This window comes from Manis javanica, chromosome 17 (genome assembly GCF_040802235.1).
Source record: "Manis javanica isolate MJ-LG chromosome 17, MJ_LKY, whole genome shotgun sequence".
Classification (NCBI taxonomy): Eukaryota; Metazoa; Chordata; class Mammalia; order Pholidota; family Manidae; genus Manis; species Manis javanica.
Genome location: NC_133172.1, coordinates 51,952,046 through 51,978,154, shown reverse-complemented (window position 1 = coordinate 51,978,154; position 26,109 = coordinate 51,952,046). Strand labels below are relative to the sequence as shown.

The following is a 26,109-nucleotide window of genomic DNA, read 5'->3' as shown; positions in this document are numbered from 1 at the left end:
AAAACAAACAAAACAGAAATAGACTCATAGACACAGAGAAGAGAGTCTGGTGGTTACTAGGAGGGAGGGGTTGGGGGATGAAATAAGTGAATACCTATTTCTTAATGGTTACTTTCAGCCCAGCCTTTCCAAAAGTACTTCCTAACTGATCTGATTTAGGAATCACAAACTAAAGAGGCTAAGATCTGTGGTATTGTTAGGCAGAAAGACAGAGAGGAGCAGGATGAAAGTGAGAGGGGGGCCCACCAAAAATGACCCAGGGAGTTAATCAGATAAAGCCAGGAAGCCAGAAACGACTCAGAGAGTTAATCACATGAAGCCACAGGGTCCAAGAGTGACTCAGGGAAAGTCCAGAGTCTCCCCAGATAAGAAACACCAGGAGCACAAGGCACAGCCCAGCCCCTGTCCTCATGCCACCAATCAGAACAGGCCTAGAGGGCTAACAGCTGTCAATCAAGGACTTCTCTGCCCTGACAAATGTCGTAAAAGAAGCCTCAGAATAAGCAGCTGGGCCTGTCTAACCTTAAGCGGCCCGCTCTGTTACTCTATGCAGAGTGCATTAAAACTTACTTTGGTTTCACATCTCACTGTATCTGACTTCCCTGTGACACCATGCCAAGCTCCTTCCTTCCTTCCTAATTGTAATGCATGTAAGGAGGGAGGTGGGGCAGCTACTTGTACTGAGGACTGTGCAAGGTGCTCCATTAATCACTGAAGTCAGTGTGCATCCCAGTGTGATATGTAACAGAGAAAAACTGGAAACCATCTAAATGTCTGACAAGAGAGCACTGGAATACTGCATATGTAAGTCCTTTTAAAGTAACGTCTCCCATAAATACTTGTTGAATCAGACACCCCCTTGTCTCAGCATCTCCTAGAGGCACTTGTGCAAATGCCTGCCAAAACACATGTTAAGAATGTTAAGTCATAACTCCGAACAAGAAACCCTCAAATGTCCATTAACAAGATCATGAACAAATTGTGGCATATTCATACTTGAAATATTACACATTTATATATTTTAAAAACCCTATAACTATATGAGTGATGAACTGTAGGATAATATGAAATGAAAAAAAGCAAACTGCAAAAGATTACTTGTGGTATGATTCTATTTACATAAAGGTCAACTTGAGGAGAATTTAATAGTATTGCTTAAGGTGATAAAAGATAAGGGAAAGCAAAGAAGGAACTGCTTCCCATAAAAGTGTAAACTCTGAGTAATGAGGGTGGGGGGAGCTTGTGGGAGGGGAGGGACTGAAGCAGCTTTGGCCAAGTTCTACGTTTTTTTTTAAATGGTAGTTCCTTTATATTATTTGTTAAATTGTACATTGATGCCCTAATTTTAATTTCATAACTTAAAATATTTAAAATAAATAAGGACAAAGAGAAACCCTGCATTTTCCAATATGATCTCAAGTATACAACTTTCTGCATGCAAGGGAAAAAAGATCAACAGTGGTTTTCTCTGAGCAGCAAAATGTACAGGGATTTATATTGCCTTTCCGTATACATTTTGTATTTTTCACATTTTTTATTACTAACAAGCAGTACTTTTATAATCAGAATAAAAGCGGAACCACACCAGCCCATTTCTGGCTCTACAATTTACAACTCTGCGTGGAGTCACTTCAAGGAAAAGTGACTTTCCCCTGCTAAACAGAAATAGGCAGGGAGGGGAGGGAGGGGAGGGGAGGGAGGAGAGGGAGGGGAGGGAGGGCCCTGGGAGGGAGGGCCCTGTCGCTGGGATCAATACAAGGCACCACCACAGGTCTGGGCATCTGTGCCAATGACAAGGCCTTGGGGGCTCAGCGGGTGGGAACCAGCAAAGATACTTCCTAGATTATCCCAGAACTCATACAACTCTGCCAGCTCGCTCTTTCTTACAAAAGCCTGGAAAATGAGCCAGCAGCTTGAGTAAGAAAAAAGAGGCATTATTATGATTCAATAATAACTACCACTTTTAAACTCATTATGTCATAATATTATGTTAGGGGCGTTATCTCCATTAATAGAATCCTAACATTTGCAAGAATTCTATAAGGTGGATACAGATTTTACACTGACATCCTAGGGCTCAGAAAGGTGGAAAGATTTGCCCAGATGTTTGACTCCAAAGTCAGTGGCTTTTATACTCCACTACAATTTACATTTATTTGTGCACATTTGTAAACTGTTTTCTCACCTATTGTTTTATACTCACAACAATCATGTAAACTAGCTCAAGCAGTTGTGTGATTTTTTTTCCCTGTACTCCAACTAAACACTAAAACATTATGTCCTCCCATACATCTAGTAATTATTTCCTGAAAGATAGGTGAAATTTTTGAATATGACACAGGGGCCAAAAGAAGTATTATCTCCCTAAATCCAGTGGAGTGAGCAAGCAGTTGCAATCCAGAAATAGTTTTCATGTTTTCTTCTGTTTTTTGCATCAAAGATAAGACATAAAAACAGGGCTTCAGATCTTAGGAGCATTTTGGTTGTAATGGTCAGTGATTTCCCCATCAACCTCGTCTCCTAGGGGTCTCTGTTCTTTTACCACTGTGCCCTAAGGGAGTTAACCTTCTCCGCTGCCTTTTTGTCCACATTCCAAGATCTTCTCCCAGTTGTGGGAGAGAATGCCTCCTGCGTTGCTCCTCCCGCTGACCTCAAGCAGAGGCTCCCCACCCCTTGAGTCTCTCAGGGTAAAAGCTGATAGTATCAAGGCTCCCTAGGAGTGAGTGCTTTCTCAACCCCGTCTGGGAAGGTGGGTTATTTTCCTGGCAGAAGGGAGAGGAATTTGTTCTGAGTAGGGGCGGTTATGCAAAGTGCAAGGAGGAGGAAGAAGCTAAGAGGGGAGTTGGTGAGTCAGAGGAGAAAAGCTGTACAATTTGGCCAGCAGAGAGCCTCTTTAAAGCAGAGGAAGCCTCAGTCACTAACAAGGTAAGAAGAGAGCTTCTCTGTATATACCTCCAAAGGAGGGCCATCACCCCAGGGCCATGGAGCTGTGTATCACATAACCTCGGGTGGCTAAGCTGGGGACAGCAGTGGCAATGGCCGGGGTAAAAACTGCTCTACAAATGTTTGTTCATTTGGTCATTCATTCGATGGATGTTTCTTGAATATCTACTGTGTGCCAGGCACTGCTGATGTCACCAGAGATAGCAGTGGTGAGGACCCAGGTCCAGTCCTCCTGGCACTTTGGGTCTAGTTAGTTTGTTATTACACAGACACCTTTTGCCCAGCTGCTTCTCTCCACAGGATTCCCACGTCTTTGGCTGTATGTGTGGATGCTGGTCTCCCCAACACAGCTCCATTCTCCCTCTCTCTGTACCAATATTTTCCGCCATCTCTAATTTTTGTATGTGGGACTTATCACTGGGGAATCTAAGTTAGGAATATGCCAGTGGCTGGGATCAAGGGCTCTTAAACTGATGTCTGTTTTTTTCTCAGAATTCCTCATTCTGTTTCTAAAAGGCTCCATGGTACCAATTTGGGGCTCGTCTATAATTCAGCCTCCTATAATGAGGCTGCTGGCTGAGGTCACCTGTCCCCGCGCCTCACAGTCCCTGGGTGTGACCGAGGTGCTTCCTCACTACCACCCCTTTCAAGAACCTAAAGTTCTCACAACTTCGGTGATGGATTGTGCTTTGTGTGCTAAGTGGGTAACACTTGCCCATCATTGGGCAACATGTTTTTTAAATTATTTTTTGCGTGGTGAAGACAGGATGTGCTGAGGGTTTTTTCCTTCTTTTTCTAGCTGAGCTGGTTAGAGCAAGGGAGGTAGTCTGGGTAGTCTGTAGCCCTGAAATGGGGCTTTTGTTTCTTATTAGTAAATTTTTTTTCACATGTTCTTTTTTTTCTAGTTTTAGTTAGTACATGCTCAGTGTAGAAATTTTTTTGGGAGGGTGAGGTTAACTGTGCCAATCTCATCAAATCTATGCCTCTGACTTTATTAATCTCTCCCTCCCTGCAGTTGAGACAGTACTGGTTCTGTGCTCAATAATCAACAGCATCACCTAACTTAGTAGCTGATATAATGAGACACCTACGTGCACTGCAGAAAAAGATGAAGTTCAGTTTCTTGAGGGATCTCATTTAATCTTCTTTCTAGCAATGACTGCCTCTTCCAATATTCAACTATTCATTTATTTATTCAACTATTTAAAAAGCCTTACTCACTTGTAAGTTTTATGCACCTATAAGTATGGTAAGACATAGCCTTTAACCCTTAGGTTACAGCAGCCCAGTGGGAGAGACAGTCAAATCTATAGCTATTTCCTAGAGTGAACAATGGGTGTGCTAATTGAAAGTTTGGGGAAAAACTAAATCCTGGAAGGAAGGGAAATAACCTTTCAAGGAGAAAGCTAACATGTGGGCAGAATATTAAGGAAACAGAAGCCTCTTGCAAAAGGTCTCAGGACTTCTAAATACAGGCTAAGTTGGGAAGAACTGAAAGTAAAGTCTGAAGCCTAAGGTGCCAAAAAGGAGGAAAGTGAAATGAGATCAAATATTAGATTATGAAGACTTGGGGTATCTCAATTTGATCTGTATCATGTTGGAAAGTTAGTGAAGGATTTCTTGGAGAGGAGTGATAGACTTGTGCTCTAAAAAGAGTTTTTGGACAGCAGTGGATTGTGGTAAGAACCGAGAGACAGAGAGGCTACTTACTAAGGTTAGAGATGAACAGGCAGGGATTCTGGCAATAGGGAAGGTAGGATTCAAACCTGCAACTGAATAGCCAGAAAAAAAAATAATCAGAAGGTAGACTCGGAACTCTGAGATGGACTTATCACAAATGCTTGCCAACCCCAAGGACCACAGAGGAAGTTAGTGTACAGTCACCAGGGAGAGGTGGTGATTAGGTTGCAGGAGATTGCCGTTAACCACCTGGGCTTTCCTCTTCTCCATGGAGCCGCATCTCTTTGCTTTCCCCAGAGTCTCAAGAGCCTCTGCCTTTACCCCTGACTAAAATCTCTGCAGAAGTAAGCTTTGCCCAAGATACACTCTGGCTGTTCTGATCAGACCCACCACAGACTGCCTACATCCAGGAAGTGCGCAGATCCCAGGGACAAGAGCTAGGACTCACTTTACAAAAGCATACATTCTTTCTGGCCAGGGAAAGTGCTCATGGAAAAAACAGGCAGATAAAGAAGTCGGAGGGTTTCCATGGGAATTCCTGAGAACCATGGACAGCTAAAGGCTGAGGACTGCTGGGGATGCAGTTAGGAGGCCTGGCTCCAGCCTGCAGGAGGATGGGCATGAGGCCAGGAGCTACCGGCAGGCAAGGAGAGCTCTGAGCCGTGGAAGGACACTGCGTTGGCCCAAAGCCGAGATAGGGCGAGGAAGGGTGTGACTTTAAAAGGTCTATGTTCCTAATCCCTAGGAAATGTTAGCTTTTTCCTGATTATAGGCCCTGAATATAAAATTCTATCACAGCTTTCTTATAATTGTGCACAGGTCAAGTTCTTGTCTTCTGTACCTCCTTTTGCTCCATTGTTTTCTATCTTTGTTCCAAACTTTTCCTCATACTTCTGTTGCCTTTGGGAGAAGCTCTTTTACTGAAGTCATTTCCTCAGTCTTTAGGTGGGTGGGGGAGGTGGAGGGCCATCCTTAGGCCATTATCAATAATGGCCTAGTTTCTAATCATTTCCTTTTGGGTTCAAGTTTAAAAGAATTAGGAGCATATTTCAGCTGGTCCTGTTCTAACCTTCAGAGCCAAGACAGGAATTCCCTGACATTTCCCTGACATATATCAAAGCACTTTTTGGCCACCAAGGAGAGATGATCACCAGATTCCTTTTGGGGCATGTTTGGAGGAAATGCACTGTTGAGATGAATGGAAGAGAAGGGTTTTAATGTCACCGCCATACAAGGTTTGGCTTGGGTTATTACACGTTTCCCAGAACGTTCAGGGGACTTTCAAGGGAAGCCCAGGAGCTGGCAAAGCATGTTCTACCTCTTCAGGGAGCCAACTATAAACTCTTAAGTCACATCTGTGGCTGCCCAATTCCTTCCCTAAAATCTACTCCCTAGAATCACTGCGGCTCTAGACATAGAGAACGGTTTACCACCAGTATGAAGGCTGGCTGGGCAACCAAGGATACGCAACCCCATCCATGCTCTCTGACTCAGCAATTCTATTCAGGGGATTTAGCTTACAAATCTGTGATGATGTATGACATAAAAAAAAAAACTTAATTATTTAAGTCCTTGAAATGGCAAAAGATTGCAAACAACCCAAAAGCCTATCACGGAGGAAACTGGTTAAATAAATTGTGCACATCCATAGAACAGGATTCTATGTAGTGGTAAAAGGGAATGAGGAACGACTTCATGTACTGCATGGGAAAGCTCTCTAAGACATACTGTGAAGTTAAAACAGCAAGGCACAGCACAGTGTGTACAACGTGCTATTTTTGTGTAATATAAAGGACAAAAAATTAAGAATACATATACATTAGAATTTTCTTGTGTATGCATAAAGGAACTGCAAGGACACAGTGCTATCTGGAGGCAGGCTGGGAAATGAGCAGATGGCGCACAGGTACCGGAAGCAGGCTTTTCACTGTATAGTGATGACAGAACATTGGCTAACAGATAAATGCTAGCTGTTAGTAAGTAAAAAAGAGGTTACTGACTCAGTAGCTGGTGAAATTCTTAGGTGTTCTTTCCCCTCCCAGAAAAGTATGTCGCTATTCCTGTTTACAAATAGCTCCAGCAGTTTTCTAATTTAAGACTATAGGCTCCAGACACAGCTGCTTGCACAGGACTTCCTCTTGCCTGTCATCGACACATTGAAGACCTGGAGTGTGACAGGCATTCTCCTTGTTTTCTTCCTGAATGCAGAATCTTAGGAAGCCTTCTTTTATTTGTTTTTATTTTTATTTTTTTATTAATCAAGGTATCACTGATATACACTCTTATGAAGGTTTCACAAGAAAAACAATGTGGTTGTTACATTCACCCTATTATCGAGTCTCCCCCATACCACATTGCAGACACTGTCCATCAGTGCAGTAAGATGCCACAGAGTCTCTATTTGTCTTCTCTGAGCTACACTGTCTTCCCCTGTGACCCCACACATACCATGTGCACCAATCATGATACCCCACAATCCCTGTCTCTCTCCCTCCCCTATCCCCTCCTTTGGTAACCACCAGTCCCTTCTAGAAGTCTGTGAGTCTGCTGCTGTTTTGTTCCTTCAGTTTTGCTTCGTTGTTATACTCCACAAATAAGGGAAATCACTTGGTATTTGTCTTTCTCTGCCTGACTTATTTCACTGAGCATAATACCCTCCAGCTCCATCCAATCTGTTACAAATGGTAGGATTTGTTTTCTTCTTATGGCTGAATAAGTATTCCATTGTGTGTATGTACCACATCTTCTTTATCCATTCATCTACTGACGGACACTTAGGTTGCTTCTGTATCTTGACTATTGTAAACAGTACTGAGGAAGCCTTCTTTTAAATTCTGAGTCTGTAGATTTAATGTCCATGATAATGATACTTTTTAAAATAATTTGAACCATGTGAATATTACTTACTAAAAATTAGTGATAAGACCTGTCACCAGGAAAATTGCAAACCCTAATAAGTCCAGCTCTAGCTACTATCTAGGAATATATTTTCTCTTCTTTATTAAAGCTGGAAGGAATAATTTCTTGGGTATATAATGATACACAAATTAGCCACCTTGCTACTATTAATATTTTATACTCTGTGAAATAGCTATTATATCTCTTAATAGTTATTTATGCCAGGACATCACCCAAAATGATCCAGCGTCACCCAAAGTAACCTTATTTAAGAAATAACATTACCTCAGAATAACATTCCAGCATGACACTGGGAACCATGGCCTTCCCACGCAAAGTGAACCCTCGCTGTGAAGCGAACGAGTTCAGGGCCACCACCAAACAATCTGTATGAGTCTTAATGTGAACTACAAGTTTCTCTAGGTATTTAACATCTAACAACTGACAATCATCCAAATATACTTACTCTGTTTGACAAAGTTTAGTTTATTGTCACCTACTAGAACACATTTTTATAATAAATATTTTAAATTCTTGATGAAACAGTATGCTGTGCACTGCCCAACCTGCCCAACTGCATTGAGCAGCCCTGAGCAGGTTGCGTCCAGTGGTTAAGCATTCCCCCAAGTAGCAGCACAGTGGCTAACCAATAAATAATCACTACTGTAGCTCTCACATTGGCTTGCCGTACTTTCATAGTTGGCTGTTCAAGAGACAACAATTCAGCCTAAACAGATTCAGACAGTTTGTTACCCATACAGACATGAGGGCAGCAGTAGGTCAGCTCCTCATATCCCACAGGAGGAGACCAAATCACAGGGGACCAGACCACAGGTACAGCAGGCACTTGGCTCTACCACTGAGGAGACAACATCAAACTAAAGCAAAGCAGTTTTATAGCCTGTAGCCTTATCCTGCAGGGGACTGAAGTCCTGTACTTAATTGAAATGAAGGAGGGTAATGAGATATGGCCTGTGGCCATTTCCCATAAGACAGATGGGGTAGGCGAACAATGGCCTCAGGCAGTTCCTCACAAATCAGTTTATCTCTCTCAGTTTCAGAAGGAATCACAGGGCATTCAACCAAATCTTGGGTCAGACTGCAGTGAAAGTGAAGCTTTGCTTAGATGGCTTGTGTGAAGACAAGCATGTCACCACAGTGCCGGGGTGGGCTGTTTTCCTACACTGATGAAATGCGGCTAAGTCAGGCATTCCTGGTGGCTCAATGGACAAGACCAGGAGGGAGGAAGTAAAGAGCCTAAAATAAACAAAACTTACTGACACACTAACACAGGGGAAAGGAATTGATTTGGAGGATTTGTGCAATTGGTTGCAAGATGGTTTTGTGGTCATTGGTGGGGGTCAAGGAGAAGGTGGCTTTGGCTAGAAAGGGGATAGAAGGCAGACACCAAAAAGCAGCTTAACACAGACACCCTGCTTACTCCTTAAAGGTCTTCCACTTCAGCACAATGATGCTGCCCAAAAAAACGAGGCCACTGCTGTTCCTGTTTTCCCAGATGGCCATCTTCGCTCTGTTCCTCCATTTGATCAGCCACAACTTCAACTCCCTGTCTGCAAAGGAGGAGCCCAAGCCTATGCATGTGTTGGTCCTGTCTTCATGGCGCTCTGGCTCCTCTTTTGTGGGCCAGCTTTTTGGGCAGCACCCAGATGTCTTCTACCTGATGGAACCCGCCTGGCATGTCTGGATGACCTTCACAAGAAGCACCCCCTGGCGGCTGCATATGGCGGTGCGGGATCTGATCCGTGCTGTTTTTCTCTGTGACATGAGTGTCTTTGATGCCTATATGAATCCTGGTCCCCGACGTCAGTCCAGCCTCTTCCAGTGGGATGGCAGCCGGGCGCTGTGTTCCCCACCTGCCTGCAACATGTTCCCTCGGGATAAGATCATACCTCAGGCTCACTGCAAGATTCTGTGTAGTCAACAGCCCTTTGAAGTGATTGAGAAGGCCTGCCGCTCCTACAGTCACGTGGTGCTCAAGGAAGTGCGCTTCTTCAACCTGCAGGTGCTCTACCCACTGCTGAGAGACCCTTCCCTCAACCTGCACATCATACACCTGGTCCGGGACCCCCGGGCTGTGCTCCGTTCCCGGGAGCGCACCACAGGGGAGCTTATGATTGATAGCCGCATTGTGATGGGGCAGCGTTGGCAGAAACTCAAAGAGGAGGACCAACCCTACTATGTGATGCAGGTCATCTGCCAAAGCCAGCTGGAGATCTACAAGGCTGTGAAGTCCTTGCCCAAAGCCCTGAAGCAGCGCTACCTTCTCATGCGCTATGAGGACCTTGTCCGGGACCCCCTGGCCCAGACAGCCCAAATGTATGAATACACAGGGTTGAAATTCTTGCCTCAGCTCCAGGCCTGGGTGCTCAACATCACTCAAGGCCAAGGCATGGGTCAGCACGCCTTCCACACAAATGCCAGGAATGCCCTCAACGTCTCCCAGGCCTGGCGCTGGTCCTTGCCTTATGAAAAGGTCTCCCGACTTCAGAAAGTCTGCAGAGATACCATGACTTTGCTGGGCTACCATCTTGTCAGATCTGAGCAAGAGCAGAGAAACCTGTCCCTGGACCTCCTGTCTACCTGGACCCCCTCCACACAAATTGAGAGTTGAGGAGGCTTTGTCCCCACTTGGCACTGGCCTCGGCCAAGTTAACCGAAGGCATAATGCCTTAATGATGTCTCTGTTGGCATACACAGAAGCATAAGTTGTGCCCACACGTGCTCAAGCCAAAACATCTTTGTGTCTCTACTCATGTCCAGAAACAAGACTCAGAAACTTTGTGAGAGTGACACATTCTGCTACTGAAAGAGGAGCACGACCTTTCCTCTTGTCTTGGCCTTCCTATGTGTGTATACCTTGGAGACTTTGTGGCCTGGGGTCCTATCTGGCACCATGCAGTATCGGTGGAGTAAATCCATAAACTTCTCTGTCTATATCTTGTTCAGTGGGAAAGGAGAGAGATGGGAAGAAGCAGGGAAAGGGGTCCTCCACTGAAGACCCCACCAGCACATTCCCCAGGGATGTGCATTCTGAGCCCTTGGAGCTGCCAGTAGAGTCATAGAGGGAACAGGGAGCAGAGCTGGATGCTTATCTGTGAGCTTGGCCTCTCAGTTATCACAAATATGAGACAAAATCTCTGTCCAAAGAGCAAGCTCTTAAGTTCCTGGGGTGGCTGGGCCCGATTTGGGTGTCGTTTCCTCTCAGTGTTTTCTTCTCACAAAGAAGATTTTGACCTGTGAAGCAGCCATCCATTAATACTAAAATTCCAAAACAAGATTCTGTTTGGAGTGTCCTCTTTTATGCTTTCTAATTATTTAGTAGTAAATGCTCATTCTTGTGGGGTCCTAAAAGTATAATCAGCTTTATAGATTTTTTAAGTATTTTTTGCTGTTACCTGTCACCCACACATAGAAAAATTGGTGAGACAATGTTTGGTGTTAGATGATGAGATAAGTCTAAACTGATCAATACTGAGTAATACAGCACCCTCGTAAGAATTTGTAGAGGACAGACAACCAGTGACTGAGCCCTTTCCTGTGTGAGGTGTTAAGTTGTAAAAATACCATATGCATCATCACTCCAGGGTCTGGGCCGAGAGTTCTTTTCATCTGACTCCTTAGCCAGACACCCTCAGTTCTAGAATGATTGGTGCTGTTTAGCTCTTCCCAGGTCCTTTCCCCACAAGAAAAATGGTTTCTCCCAAACTTTGCAGCATTACCCAGATCTAGATGTACATCAGAATCGACTCTTAAAAATTCATTTTGCTATGCCCTACCTCAGATCCGCTAGAACCGGAATCTCCCTGGGTTGGGGCTGGGATTCTGTGTGTTTACCGAGCCATCCTGGTGACCCCCCACCCCGGCCAGCTGGAAAATGGTATAGCTGCCCTGTGCAGCAGCACTGTTCACTTCTCGCTCCAAGTCACTCTTGAGCGCATGCCACTGTCTGTGCCCCTTACTCCTGACTCTGGTGCTGCCCTCAGGTTGGAGGGAACAGGTTGAAAGCCTCTTTAGGGAACTCAATGGACCTCTGAGTCCTGACTTTTTAAATATTTCACTTTGTCCAAACCTGAGACACTCCCACTTTTCACATCCTCACTTCAAATCTCTCTCACTGTCAGAGGTGAATTGTTCCACTCCACTGCCAACTAGCTCCTGGGCTGGGCCAGCACAAGAGATGCTTGAGTAGCTAGCCAGCTGACTCAGGCAAAGTTAATCTATATGTGGCTTTAAAGGAGTGAATTTATTTTAACATCCAAACCCACGCCACTCTAGACATTCCTCAAGAGCCTAGGATCTCCCAGGCAAATGCTTCTTGCCTCCACAAGCCTTCCAAAACTATGAAAGAGTAACATTTCCCCAACAGTGCAAACAAGGCCAGGGCAGTAAGTGATGGTGCAAATACAGTGAAGAAGGCCAGCGAGGGGGCAGAGAGTGACTCAACCATCTCTGATTTCCCCTCAGAAATTTCAGCCTCGACCTAAATGTCTTAGTCTTAGCCAACTTCCTCAGCACCCACCTCTGTGGGATGCTGGAGTATGGAGCTGCTTGCTTTTCCCTCTCCAGAAGAACTGCCCCCAACATGTAAGGAAAGAGACAAGCCACATAAAGATCTCAGGATCTTATTCCTGACCGACTTGAAAGCAGCTTTACTTTCCTATATTCCAAATCTGAGACGTCAGGTGAGGTCCAGACATCTAGCAGCCATGCTCTTGAAGTAGTCTATCTGAACTTTCCTATGCAGGAGCCACTGGTAGTTGTTTAGAATCAAACTCAATCAAAATTCAGTTTCTCAGTTGTACTCACTACTCATGTTTCTGAGGTGGCTAGTGACTACTGAAGTGGACAGCACAGAGTTCATCCTTGTAAAGGTTCTATTGGACAGCTCTGGTCTAAATTAATTTTTATTAGTGCACAGCATCTTATCCTTAACCTGACCCCCACACACACAAAGAAAGTTTGGAGAATACATAATAATACTATAATGGCATTTTTATATAAGGCAATGTAGTATAAAATCATGCTGTAAAACCTCTTTAAAAGTCTGATCCAGTGTTCGGCAAGACTTACTGAGCAATGGAACGGTCTTCCATTTACGTGCTCAGGTAGCTGGTGCTGGAATTCAGTAATGAGTTGCACTGCACTCAATCATAGGATATGGGCAGTTTGGGGAGCTGAGACCCACGATGAGAATGGAGGGCAGGGTTCTGCCAAACAGCCTTTCTAACAGGGAGGCATCTGTTCCATTCCTAAACCCCAGCAATGGAAAGTTATCTCGTTCCCTCCTCAGCCTGTTCAGCTGCATGGACTTTAAGGTTGTTTTTAAATATAGATGAGGGATGATTTGGGGATGAAATTCCTCAGGGCTAGTGTTCACGTTTGGGGAACAAGCTCTTTCATGTCTAGAGTAAACATAATGGCCCAAACTATCTAGTTGTAGGGCAGCAATTGATGTTTTTATAAAAAGCCATACTGGGCAACTGTCCTAAGCTCTTCACTTTGGAGAGAGAAAGGAGTCAAAAATTTTAAGTAATTTTTTTGGAGGGTGAGAAAGGGATAGCTTTGAAACAAACACTATAGTTTAACTGTTACTATGTGGCTTCCTTTTCTATATAATGAGAGCAGTTGCTAAGCTTTTAGAAAATGTTAATTTAAACTATTAATTAATAGTTTAACAATTAAACTATTCTTTCAACTTATGAACAGTAGTTATGGAAAGAGATAGGGAGGTTGAATCAACTTATGATCATTTTTGTGCAAAAATCTGTCACTGTTATTGTCTGTAATATGTTTCTCAAAAAAAAGTTTATAACTTACTATGTGATTTAAACCCAATTATAAATTGATATGATTGGCTATGTATATTATCACAACTTCTACTGAATTACTTTCACAGGCTGGCAGAGAAAAAATGAAAAATGAATATATGTGAGTGACATAGGCCAGTTAACAATAAACCTCTGATAGGCATTAGTTGGGGATCCCCAGTACCCTAATATTTCTGTCAAGGGCTGGGCCCCTCTTCTGCATAAATGTTCCTAGTCATTCAGCGGAATGTTGTTTTTTAAATGCAGTATTAAGGGTAAAGTAGTGACAAACAATCAGAGTGAGATTTGAATACAGCAGATAGTTAAAGGGGTTCTTCAGTCATTCCATACATTTAATGGGCATCTACTACAAGCCAAGGAATGTTCTAGGTCCTGTTGATACAGTAGCAGACACAGAAGGCAAAACCCCCCTTTTCATGCAGCTTGTGTTTTAGTCTGTTGGGAGAGTGGGGGACAGACAATAAATACATGTCAGATGGTGGCGGCACTATGAGGAAGAAGGAAGCGGGGTAAGGAGCTGGGAGGAAAGGACAGCGCTGTTCGAAGGAGGGTGATAAGGGACACCTTCTGAGGTGATATCTGAGCAGAGACCCTTGTGGGGCAGGGATCTGGGGCAAAACACCTCAGGAAATGCCAGTGTCAACAGGGACAGAATCAGTAAGGGTCTAGTGAGAACCCGTCATGTGCTTGGCACCACGCTGAGTGTTGCAGAGGATGAGGAAGTGCAGATGTACAGTGAGGACGTGGCAGACGGGTGGTGTGCTCAGGGCACCTAGGCTCTGGGGCTGGGCTGACTGCGTGACTCTACTACTGCCACATGGGCGACTCCAGGCAAGTCTCCTAACATACCCGGCTCTCAGTTCCCTCAACTGTAGGATGGGGAGAAGAATAGCAACACCAGCTCCCTAGAACTGCTGAGAGGACCAATGAACACAGGGAGTGTGCTGAGCGAGCATCTGGCTGGTGAGCGAGCACTCCATGTCAGCTGCGGATATCCTGGTAACCATGCTGCCCTTGGCTCTCAAGGACTGTCTTCCATCATTTCTAGTAACATCTTCATTAAAGTCATGCTTAACAGCACGTGCATAATGGCATTTTTGACCATACTGATATGGTTAGGAGACTGGTAACTTTCTGATACTTTAGTTTCTCTGCATCAGTAGTTCTCAACCAGAGGCAATTCTGTACCACCACCCCCACCCCCAACCCGAATGCTCACACACACCAAGGGACATTTGGCAATGTCTAGAGATATTTGTGGTTGTCACAACTGGAAGGTGGAGAGTTCCTGGCATCTAAAGGGGAGAGGCCTGGGATGGTGCTTAACCTCTTACAATGCACAGGAGAGCCACCCTCCAACAAAGAATCCTCTGGTCCAAAATGTCAACAGTGAAGCTGTTGAGAAACCTACTCTACATTAATCAGATGATTAGTATATGAAGGATGAAGAGCTGATGATTCAAGTAGATTTCTCTCCCAACCTCATTCAGTCAAACAGTATACCCCCAGACCAAGCATCCTGACTGGGCAGATGTCCTAGCCAGGGCTCTTTTGGTACCCACTCATCATTTGTTCAGAGGTAGTGGAGCAGCCATTATGAAAATACAGAGCAGCATCCCAGGAGTCTGGTGAGAGGAAGTGAGTGCAGCCAGGCTGCTGGGGACCGGGCACTCACAGGCCAATCTATGCCTTAACTGGTCTTGGCTTATGTCCACCCTAATTCAGTCAGCTGTGGCCATGAGAGAAGAGGTTAAAGGGGGAAAACATGGTCCCTCGGGGCCTTGGGGAAGATGGGCAGGACAAGTGAAGCCAGAAGCAGACACTGTGCTAGACAAATGAGTTGTCTACCAAGTCTGGGAAGAGAAGATCATTCTGAATGTCAAAAAGTTCCACAGGCACCACAGGATTTAAACCAGGCTCCTCAACCTTTCTCTCATTATCATGCTTCATCCTCAACAAGCCTTTATAAGCATTTTTTCCCCTAATCGCTCCTCATGAGTTGTTAATACCACAAATACACAGTCTATCTGGGTTTGTACTGTGGCCCTTTGGAGGGCCACAAACCACTGTGATATCTACTTAATTTGCTCCTAAGAACCATTTTTTATCCCTTAGTGGAAAAACCACCTCCACTTAGAATGCATTACCCAGGCCACAGTCCCTGACATATTTTTTAGCCCCCTCCCCAGCTACTCTCTTTTCCTCAACATGCTTTCTTATTTGTTATCCTCCCAAACTATATTCCTTGCTCTCACCCATGAGAGTTGTACCTGCTCAATAATTAAATGTGATTATATAAACTTACACATATGAGAGAAGTTTGTAAACTGTGAAGACCTATGAAAATGGTGGTTACTAGTAAAATAATAATATGAGTGACCCTGCTTGCCACTCTCCGCACCAGCCCTGATCCTAGCCAGCTGGGATGGTCACTGGCCCTGCTCCCCTTGCCAGCTCTCAAGCTGGCTTCCCATGGTACTGGAAGAATAAGGAAGTTCGTTTTATTGTTTGTTTTTTAAATTTATGATAAGAATTGATTAACAAGTAGAATAGGTACATAGCCCAACTGTTCATAAAGAATGCAGTTCGTTTAAAAAGTTATCTATTGCTCCACCCAGAATCAATGTGGATTTAAATGACTAACCACAGGTTGTGTAAACACGTTGAATGAATAGGAATGAAGGCTCCTGTCCTTTGATACAGGGGTAAAACGAATGGAGTGAACTCTTGATTTTATGATCCATAATAAACCAAACCATGAGATCTTAATAGATGCAACACGCACACACGCACACACACACACAGCACACAGCATTCTGGATGCAAATAAGCTTCAAAAAAAAAAACTATCCTAAATTTAACCAGGTTTTCAAATGTAACACCCTCAGAACTTCAAATATGTTCATATGAATGTTAAGAATGGAATAGAGTGTACAGTGGTTCTCTCAAACTTCTTTGACCAAGGTCTTTTTTAACTCGACATACCTATTCGCATCTATCAGAGAAAGTTTCAGAAACACCAGCTTGAGAAATGCTAAGCTGTCTTCAGCAACCGCGCCTGGGACGGCGCCGACACTCTGGTTTCTCCTCTCCTTCCAAGCCCAGGTGGGCCGATGTCGGATGGAAAAAAATCTCACAAGGGCAGCTTAGTTCACAGGGACTTTATGATCACCTATGTCAATTTGTGATCACTTCAAGCCCCATCTACAACCCTCTCCTCTCCACGAGAACTTTCCCCAACCATCTTCTGACCATGTTGTACCTTCTCTCCTTCCCAAAGAAAAGGAAAGCCATCAGATATGGACTTCTCAGCTCCTTAAGGCAAACAACGAAACCTCTTCCCCAACTTTTCAACCTGCTGCCAAATCAAAAACCTGGACTTTGCCCCTGCCTTCTTCCACAAGTCCATCACCAACAGCTATGGATTTTACTTCAACATTTTATAAGTTCATTTATTTCTCTTCTATCCCCCCAAACTTCTCCCCCATTGCTTTGTTTATACCCCATCATCTCTTTCCTGAACCACTGACTGGTCTTCCTGACCACTTCTATACAGGCTACATTGTATTAAAAGTTCGGAAAGTCCAAAATTTTAAAAATAGTTTAGAAAGCCATTCATGATCTGATCCTTACATCCATCTCTTATCATCCACTCTTAAGCTTTACTTTTCCTCTGTCTCAAATTTGCAGTTTTAGCAATATACCACATATGCCCCTGGATCTTGGATCATGCTATTTTTCCTACCTGGAATACACTTTTCTGTCCCACCTACAACTTTTCTGGCTTTTTTTTTTTTTAAGTATTATTCAGTTCTCAACGAAAACATCTCCTCTGGGAGTTTCTCCTGGCCTGACACCTAAGCCTCTGTTGAGTGTCTCTTATACAGGCTTTCTACTACCAGCTTTTATCACACTATAATAAAGCCATCCAATTTAGGTGTTGTTTGTGCTCTTTGAAGGCAAAAACTGTCTTATTCACTGTGGTATAACCAAAATCTAGCACAGTTCCTGGCACATAGTAGGCACTCAATAAATATTTTCTAATGAATGAAACCTTGATTTCATCTGCATTATATATAAAGGGCTCACTCTTAAAATACTTAGAAAAAAGGCCAATAACAGAACTTCCTATTCTGAGAAACACAAAGACATGTTTAAAGGTTCAGATAAGACAGAACCAACTTTTAAAAGTTTCCTGTTTAAGAGAAATAAGGGAAGTTGAATCTTAACTTCCAACAGCTCAGAAGTGCTGGGTCAAGTGGGGTGGTAGGTGGGAGGGGAGATAAAGCACAGATTCAAAAATTGAGGTGACTTGTATTTCTAATAGTGATATTACTGTGGCAAGAGAAGCTGACAATTATGCTGGTTTTCTAAATAACTGCATGTCTTCACAGGGTGTGGCTTATGAACTGATCAATCACCACCTGGAAGCATCTGGCAAATAGCTGCTTAATGATTGACTTCCAACTGGTTTTTAGCCAAATCTCCAAGTAGAAAAACTGACCAACCTTTAGCCAGATGGAATAATTTTTTTAAGTGACAAATTAAAATCACTAAAATGGGATAGGAAAGTGGGAAAATTACTACTGTCCTTACAGAAAGAAAAATGGTTATAAAAAAATATTATGAACAACCATATGCCAACAAATTAGGTAACAGACAAAATGGACAAAGTCCTGCAAAGACAACATACCACTAGAACTGTCTCAAGAAGAAACAGAAAGTCTGGAGAGACGTATAATAAGTAAAGATATTGAATTAGTGATTTAAAACTCCCCACAAAGAAAGTCCCAAGCCCAGATGGCTTTACTGGTGGATTCCACCAAACACTTAGAGAATTAATATGAAACCTCTCAAACTTCCAAAACTAGAAGAGGAGGAAATACTTCCCACCTCTATGAGGCCCATATTACTCTGAACAAAAAGCAGAAAGCCAAATTACAAAAAAATGCTACTTATCTAAATATCTAATGAATATAGATGCAAAAGCCTCAACAAATACTAGCCAACTGAATCCAGCACCGTAAGGATTATACACTATGACCAAGTGGGGAATTGTCTTGGGAATGGAAGGTTGATCTTGCAACAGAAAACCAATTAATGTGATACATCATATTTATACAAGAAAGGACAAAACCATTTGATCATCTCAATAGGTGAAAAAGAAAAACTTGACAGAATCCAAAACCCTTCCTGATTAAAAATACTCAACAAACTAAGAATACAAGGGAACTTCCTCAAACCAAGAAAAGATAATCTATGAAAAACCCATAGCTAACATACTTACTGGTGAAGAAAGGAATGCCTCCCCCACTTCCCCAAGATCAGGAACAAGACAACCATGTCCATTCACATCCTGTTATTCAATAATGTTTTGGAGGTTCTATGCAGGGCAACCGGGCAAGAAATAGAAGACATTCAGATTGGAAAGGAAGTAAAATAATCTCTATTTGCAGACAACATGATCATATATGTAGAAAATCCTAAGGAATCCACTAAAAAATATTAGAACTAAGAAAGGAGTTTAGCAATAGTGCATTCTACCAAATTATCTCAAGCTGACCCTTTTCATTACTTAGTCTCAATTCAAATAAATCCTCCCCAGAGGCATTTTCCCTGATTGTCCCAACTAAAGCAGTCTCTCCCCCCTTCAAATAGTCTTTTTTATATTCTGTCAAGGAACAAAAAATAGTTAAAGTTTAACTTCACACAGAAGTTAAAGTGACTCAGATATTCAGCTGATGGGTGTCAGGTAGCACCTCAGAAATGGATAACTCCCTGAACTAAGGCAGGATTAGAGTTTTTATAGGGCAAGGAGAAGAGAGGGGATATGGTTATGATACTGGCCAAGTTGTAATTTTCTTTATATGTAACTGCTGCAAACCTTTGCAGTTGAAATGGGCGGACTATGGTGTTTTCATACCTCTTTCTCATAATTGTTGGTGTAACCTTGTTTCAGTAGATGTTGAAATAGTTCTTCAAGGATCTATTCTTGTAAGCCCTGTCAGTCATCTAATGCTAATCAAGGTTCAGCAGAAGGGGAGAGAGAAAGGGGGGAAAAGAGGAAAGGAGAGGAAAGAGAAAAAAAAAGGAAAGGAAGTAAAGATTGAAACAAGGAAAACTGGGGTCTGTTTTAATTGTTTTACAACTCTTTATAACACTTCTCAGTACCTGAAATTGTCTTAGTTCTTTATGTTTATTTTCTGTCTCTCGTACCACTAGGTTGTTTCTATCCTCTTTTTCTACATAGTAGATCCCCAATAAAGAGTTGGTGGCTGACTGACCAAATTATGCATCAACATGATAATCCTAGATGAAAGCATTAGCAAACTGTTCGCAACTTTCTAACCACCCCTCCCATTTCTCAAGAGTACAGCTATCTCCTAAGGCTATGTACATAATCCCTTGGCTGGTACTTAATAAAATTACAAATTCTGGGGCCACACCTTCACAGACGAGTTCGTCTGTGCCTTTAACCACACATCTGCCTCTCTTAAGAAACAAATACATTAAAAAAAGCAGGAACAAAGTCTGTGTGACAGTCTGGGCAGTATTTCCATTGCAACAAACTAGTCACTAGGGTAGTTGATTGTACAGGAAAAATCGGGAAAACCTCCCGCAACTTTTCAAGGGCTGTCAAGTTTTTAATCCAAGCTTGTGTTTCTTCTACCCAGATGTGGAGGTGGAGTGGCTGTACTTAGTTACGTCTGTAAAAGCTAGAGGTTAGAATCAAAGATTCAAAGAATTTAAGTGCTGGAAGGAACTTCAGGCATTACTTAGCTTGTTTCCTTCTTATCAGATGTTTCCTTCTTATTATCTATATCCAAAACATCAAGATTTTACCTTCGAGGAACATCTGACTGCTCAAAGTATTTTCTGCAGACCAGCATTACTGGCATTACCTACAAGTTAGGAAATGCAGGATTTCAGGACTCATTTCAGAGCTACAGAATCAGAATTTGAAATTACCCATGGCCCCCAGGTGAACTGTGTGCAGTCTGAGAAGCCCTGCAGCAGTTTCTGGGCGCACTGAACCAGTGTCCACTGTCTCCAAGAAGGTGAATTTATCATCAGTACTTACCTGCCAAACTGGACCAAAGGAGCAGAAGTCATTAGGGGAGATGTTTTCCCAAATGGCCTCTGCAGAATTCAGGGATCTGTGTGTTGGGAAAAAGAGCAGTGGCTCAAAGGATAAAACTCAAAAGTAATTCCAAAGCTTTCAATATGGTTTTAGACAACATTAAGACACCATTTTTAATTTTGCTAGGTGTTACAATGGTGTTGTGGCTGTGCTTTAAAAATGAATTAAGTCTCTGTTGGTCAATGATGAGCCATGCTGAAGTACTTATGGAAGAATTTATATATATTGGATTTGCTTTAAAACATGTCAGGAAAAAAAAAAGGAAAAGAAGCAAATTGGCAAAATGGTGATAATTTTTGGGACTGGGTAATGAAAACACTGAGATTCATTATACCACTTTTTCTGCTTTTGTGTATGTTTGAAAGTTTTGTAATAAAAAAATTTTTTTAAAAGAAGTCTTGAGTCTGTGGTGACCAGCAGTCCCACCAAGAAGCACTTGTGGTGGGGAGTACAGTCAGGAACTTTGTGTATTTGCCCCAAAGTGAAGGTTGAAGGGGAATGCACTGGAAGTAAGGTTTATGGGCCAGACTGCTCGGTACATTCCTTCATTTGGTCCCACTACAACTAGGTTAACACCATTAGGTGTGGTTAGGTTACACCACCGTAACGAAATGACTGCCCTTAGCATCATCAATCATGGGACAAAGTGGCATCGTATGCCTCCTGGTGGAGAGTATGGGGAGTACACATCGTCACAGATACGGTCCTCTTGCTCACAATGTTTATTTATCCTGAATCTAATCATGAGGCAGAAGTCAAGTACTGAACATGGATATTCTACCAGACAATGGGCCTTGACTCTTCAAAACTGTCAGTATCACGAAAGGCAGAAAAAAATTTTAAGCCAAGTAAGTATACTGCTTTAAATTAAAAAAGACTAAAGAGATAAGACATCTAAATGCAATGGGTGAACTTTGATTGGAATTTAGATTCAAAACAGAAAGGCTGAAAAGGCCATGGTAGGGACAATTGGAAACTTTCAAAATGGATACTACATTAAATGATTTTTTAAAAATATATTAAATATATTGAGTGTGACCAAAGAAAAGCCAACATTATGAAGTAAGTGGTAACCCTCTTTTAGACACTAGGAAACTTGAGATTCAGAGAGAGAAAAGAACTTGCCCTAGAATCCACAGCTGGCAAATGGCAGCACCAAAACAGGACCAAATGTCCCTGCCTTCAGAGCATGAGGCTGTGGCTGGTGAATGCTTCCTCCTCCGCCGCATCCCCAGGAAGTGACAGGGCTGATCTACAGTGTCTCCGAAGGCGTGGTGGTGGCTGAGGGTAGTAAAGACGCACCACTCACTATTGTCTGTCACCAAAGTAATTCATTTATTCAAAACTTAATTGCTGTATGACAATGATGAAGCAACAGGCAGTCCCTGGACTCAGGCTGCTCGCAGTCTAGTGAAGGAGACAAGAGCAAAGAAGAAAAGGCAACTGACTAAAGCAGAGGGTCAGCAGGAGACTTCTATGAGTTGTGCTTTGAGGAAGGAATAGAAGTTAATGATACAGACAGGGAAGAGTGTGAGCAAAAGATCTTTGGCAAGAGGTAGCAGGATCTTGCAGACAGAAAGCCTTAAGAGCTGGCAGGTGTATGGTACAAGGTAAGAATGGAGGAGGCAGAGCCAGACCATGTACAGCCTGGAAGCCCATGCTAGGAATTTCATTCAATTTTGACAGCAACAGAAAGTTATTAAAGGGTTTAAGCAGGTGATATAATCAGATTTCAAGCAAAACAGAACAAAAACAAAAACACTTTCACTACAATGTCAAGAGGATGGCTAGGCAGCATAAATGTTGTTACATCAGCTAAGAGATCATGACAGCCAGGGATAACTTGGGTTAGAGTGAGTGGTGGAGATGGAAGGGGCCATATCTAAGGAACACCGGGGAGTTTTGGATATGGGGAAATACAGGAGGAGGGGTTGAAGATGACTCTTAGGTTTCTAGATTGTGCAACTGGATGGAGATGCCATTTCCTGAAAGGGAATAAGGAAAAAGGCCAAATTTGGGAAGGTAGAATGCGAGTGAGAACTTGGAAATGAAGAATTAGTGGTGCTTTTGAGACCTCCAAGAGGTTGGGAGAAGGCAGCTGGATGTGCACGTCAGAAGAAAAGTCCAGACTTCTAGATGTACATTTAGGAGCTGGCAACTTATGGTTACTCAAGTATGGGTAAGACGGCCTCAGAAGGGGAGGTTCAGCCAATGGGAACCTCTGGCATTGGATGGTTATTAAAGAGAAAGAAGCATTGATGCAGAGGTATGGGAGGGCAGCAGTAGGGGTAGGGCACTGAGTGAGGAGCCTGAAAGCGAAGTGCAGGCCAGGGGAGAGCCTTAATGTCATTCTCACTGCTTAATGGCATCATCTCCACTAGTGTTGAAGGATGGTTCCTGGGCTTCTCTACCTGGTGGGCTCTACCACTCACCCTCCAGGCAGGCTGTGCTGACAGCCTCCATGTCAGCTGCCACTGCTTCACGGGGAAAGCTGCTTGGGCAAATATATGGTACAACAATACTATTGAACACTATGTAGCAGGAGAAAGAGAGAGAGAGAAATTCCTCTGTATGCATATATGGGTAGCTCCCCCAATCCCTATATGTACATACAGTTAAAGAAAAAAAGCAAAGTTCAAAACTGTGATTTCATGCTATCTTTTGTATTAAGGCGGGAATATAGATCTGTATTCGGGTTTGCTTGTATATGCCTAGAGAAACCCTGGAAAGCATGGGACACTAAAAACAGTGACCCTATGGGAATAAGGCAGGGTGGGCCGGAGATGAGGAGTAAGGACGGAAGGGAGTTTTACTATATGACTTTTTAAAATTTTCTCAAACTTGTGACTATATCACCTATTCAAAAATTTCATTTAAAAAATGTGGAGAAAATGTCGTTTTCCAGTATAAGTTTCATGAGTACATTATATTTTTTTAATAGAAGTGATTTTGCCTGGTGTGATATTTTACAATTTTTTAGGTAATTATATATTCATAAGCAGTTGTGAAAAACAATATAAAGAGATCCAGTACATCCTCCACTCAGTCTCCCCCTGTCCTCAAGATATAATTTCCTTCACCACTGTGTGCTAGTTTTAAATCTTGAAGATGTGTGAGCTATGAAATGAAATAACATGTTTTACAAATTGGTGTGTGTAATATGATCCCACATATTTAAAAAACTTGGGTAGGAAACCCAGCACAGCAAAACGGGAAAGTAGTCATCTCTGGGCATAAGGATTTCAGCTGGTTTGACTTTGTCCTTTTTCCTACCGTTTTTTCATACTGTTTCCTTTTCCTTTTCTTTCTTCTTTTTTGTGATGAAACTCACGTAACACGCAACTGCCATTTTAACCTGTACAATTCACTGGCAATTAGTGTATTTACAATGTTGTGCAACCACCTCTCTTTAGTTTCAAAACTTTTCCATCCCCCCAGAATACCCTCTATCCATTAAGTAATCACTCCCCAAATCCCTAGACTCCCCTCCCCTGACAACCTCTAATCTGCTTTCTGTCCCCATGGATTTGCCTATTCCAAACATTCCACACAGAAGAAATTATGGTTTCTTTTGTGTCTGGCTTCTTTTACTTAGCAAATATTTTCAAAGTTCATCCAAGTCGTAATGTGTATCAGTACTTCATTCCATTCTATGGCCAAATAATATTCTATTGTATGTATATACTACAATTTGTTTCTCTATTCATCCACTCATGGACATTTGGCTTGTTTCTACATTTTGGCTGTTACAAATAGTGCTGCCAAGAATATTCATGAACAAGTTTTTATTTGGACTCCTGTTTTCAATTATTTGGGATATAAGCCTAGAATTAGGATCGCTAGTGATTGCATGTTTATCTTTTCGAGGAATCAACAAACTACTTTCCATATGGCTATGCATTTTCACATTCCTATCAGCAATGGGAGGAAGTTCCTATATCTCAATAGCCTTGCCAACACTTGTCACTTTGTCATTTGTATTTTTACTATAACCATCTTCATAGCTGCGAATTGATATCTCATTACGGTTTTGATATGCATTTCCTTAATGACCAGTGATGTTGAACTTCTTTTCATGAGCTTGTTGGCCACTGCATATTTTTTTTGAGAAATGTATAACCAAGCAAGTGCTCTTTTTAATTGTATCACTATGAATGCATTTTAAAACAAAGGGATTAAATTTTATATTACTGTTTCTGAATAGCATTTGCTCTTATTCCTGATAAAAATTAAAATTTCAAATAATTTCTAATTGCATTAGTTAAGGTAATGGTAGCTGTCATAACAAACAAATCCCCGAATGTTTGATGGCTCAAACACAACTGAAGTTTCTTTCTTGCTCAAATAAAGTCCAACATATTCAGTAAATGGCTCTCCTCCAGGCAGCAAAGCAGGCCTCAGGCTCCTTCCATTATGTGGTTTTGCCTTCTTCACCTGAGGGCTTCTCAGGAGGCACGGTCCAGTATTTGTAAAAGGACTGTTGAAGCAGTGCTCAGTGACCACTGGGGCTGGAGACCATGAGGAAATGGTACCAATTTATCTTATTTTTAAGTGTAGAAACGGAGAGGGTTCAGGGTTAGACTAATCGCAAGTAGAGACTTCCCAAGGTAGATGCTGTAGAAAGATAAGGAAGCTAAAAAGTAGCTGGCTTTAGCCAATGTAGGTGAATAGTGCATCACGGGATGTACATTAGAAAGGTATAAAAGAGTGACAATGCAAGGGAGTTAATGGTTTTAGGGAAAAAGTATAAGCTGATAAAACCTAGGTATAAATTTGTGAAGGAGTTGGAAGGTCAGCAGGTTGTGGTAAGTAAATCATACATCATGGTTTCAGACACTGAAAACAGTCTAGTTCAGGATGATGATAAATAACAAAGGTGTGGCCATGGGCGTAGATGTCCATAAAGGGATTTACAGCTCCTCAGGTTCGAGATAGGCAGGGAGCCCTGAGAGTCGGCATCGTCAGGGTCATACACGGAAATACGGACATTTCTCACATGTAAAGGCCTTGAGTAAACAAAGGAGAGTGTACAGAAAAGGTATTAAAGTAATATAGCCTATATTTTAAAGGAGGACAGGTATTGCATGGCTCTGAGAGAATACAGAACCTGAAATGACAAGAGGTTAAGAGCCTACACTATATGAAAAAAAGCAATTTCCAACTGGCTGTGGGGTGGTGGGGCAGTGCCTTTGGGGAAACATCCAAGTTACAGTTAAGGAAAAGAGGTGAAAGAACTATTCTAGAAACCTCGAGAATGGTAGGTAATTTAATTGGCCATGGAACAAGGATTCCAGGGGGAAAGAATGGAAGGAGGAAGCATCAGTTTGGAGGAAATTGAAAATATGGGCATTTCTACAGGAATATCATAATCTAAGTAACGTGACAGTAGACTTCAGGCTGGCCTTCAAAACACCTACATAGGCTGGATCAAATCTGACAAACATATTTTCGGTTTCAGACCTGAACTTGCAAGAGAGTAAGGGAATCTCCCAAGGGGCACAACTAAAGAGAGTACTAAAAACTAGCACAATAAGAGCATGCTTATTACACTGGTGCTACTCCAATAACCAAGGGGTTTGGGTTTTAGCACTAGGAGAG

The 26,109-nt window shown here is 42.5% G+C and overlaps 1 protein-coding gene across 5 annotated transcripts in view; it reads left to right on the top strand.

Annotated features, from left to right (window-relative positions):
- The first annotated feature begins 2,633 nt into the window (after positions 1-2,633).
- The window catches only part of CHST4 (carbohydrate sulfotransferase 4), a 30,359-nt gene continuing 6,883 nt past the window's right edge, over positions 2,634-26,109 (top strand). Inside the window, exons 1-2 of one of the 5 annotated variants that reach the window (XR_012126676.1) lie at positions 2,634-2,925; positions 16,651-17,229. Coding sequence is in view for 2 of the 5 variants with exons in the window: in XM_017640845.3 (XP_017496334.1) it covers positions 8,990-10,153 (1,164 nt within the window). In the remaining 3 variants the exon portion in view is untranslated. Of the gene's footprint in view, positions 2,926-8,971; positions 10,820-16,650; positions 17,230-26,109 lie in introns of those variants that run through there. The other 4 variants (XM_073225947.1, XM_017640845.3, XR_012126675.1 and 1 more) reach the window with 4 other exon arrangements.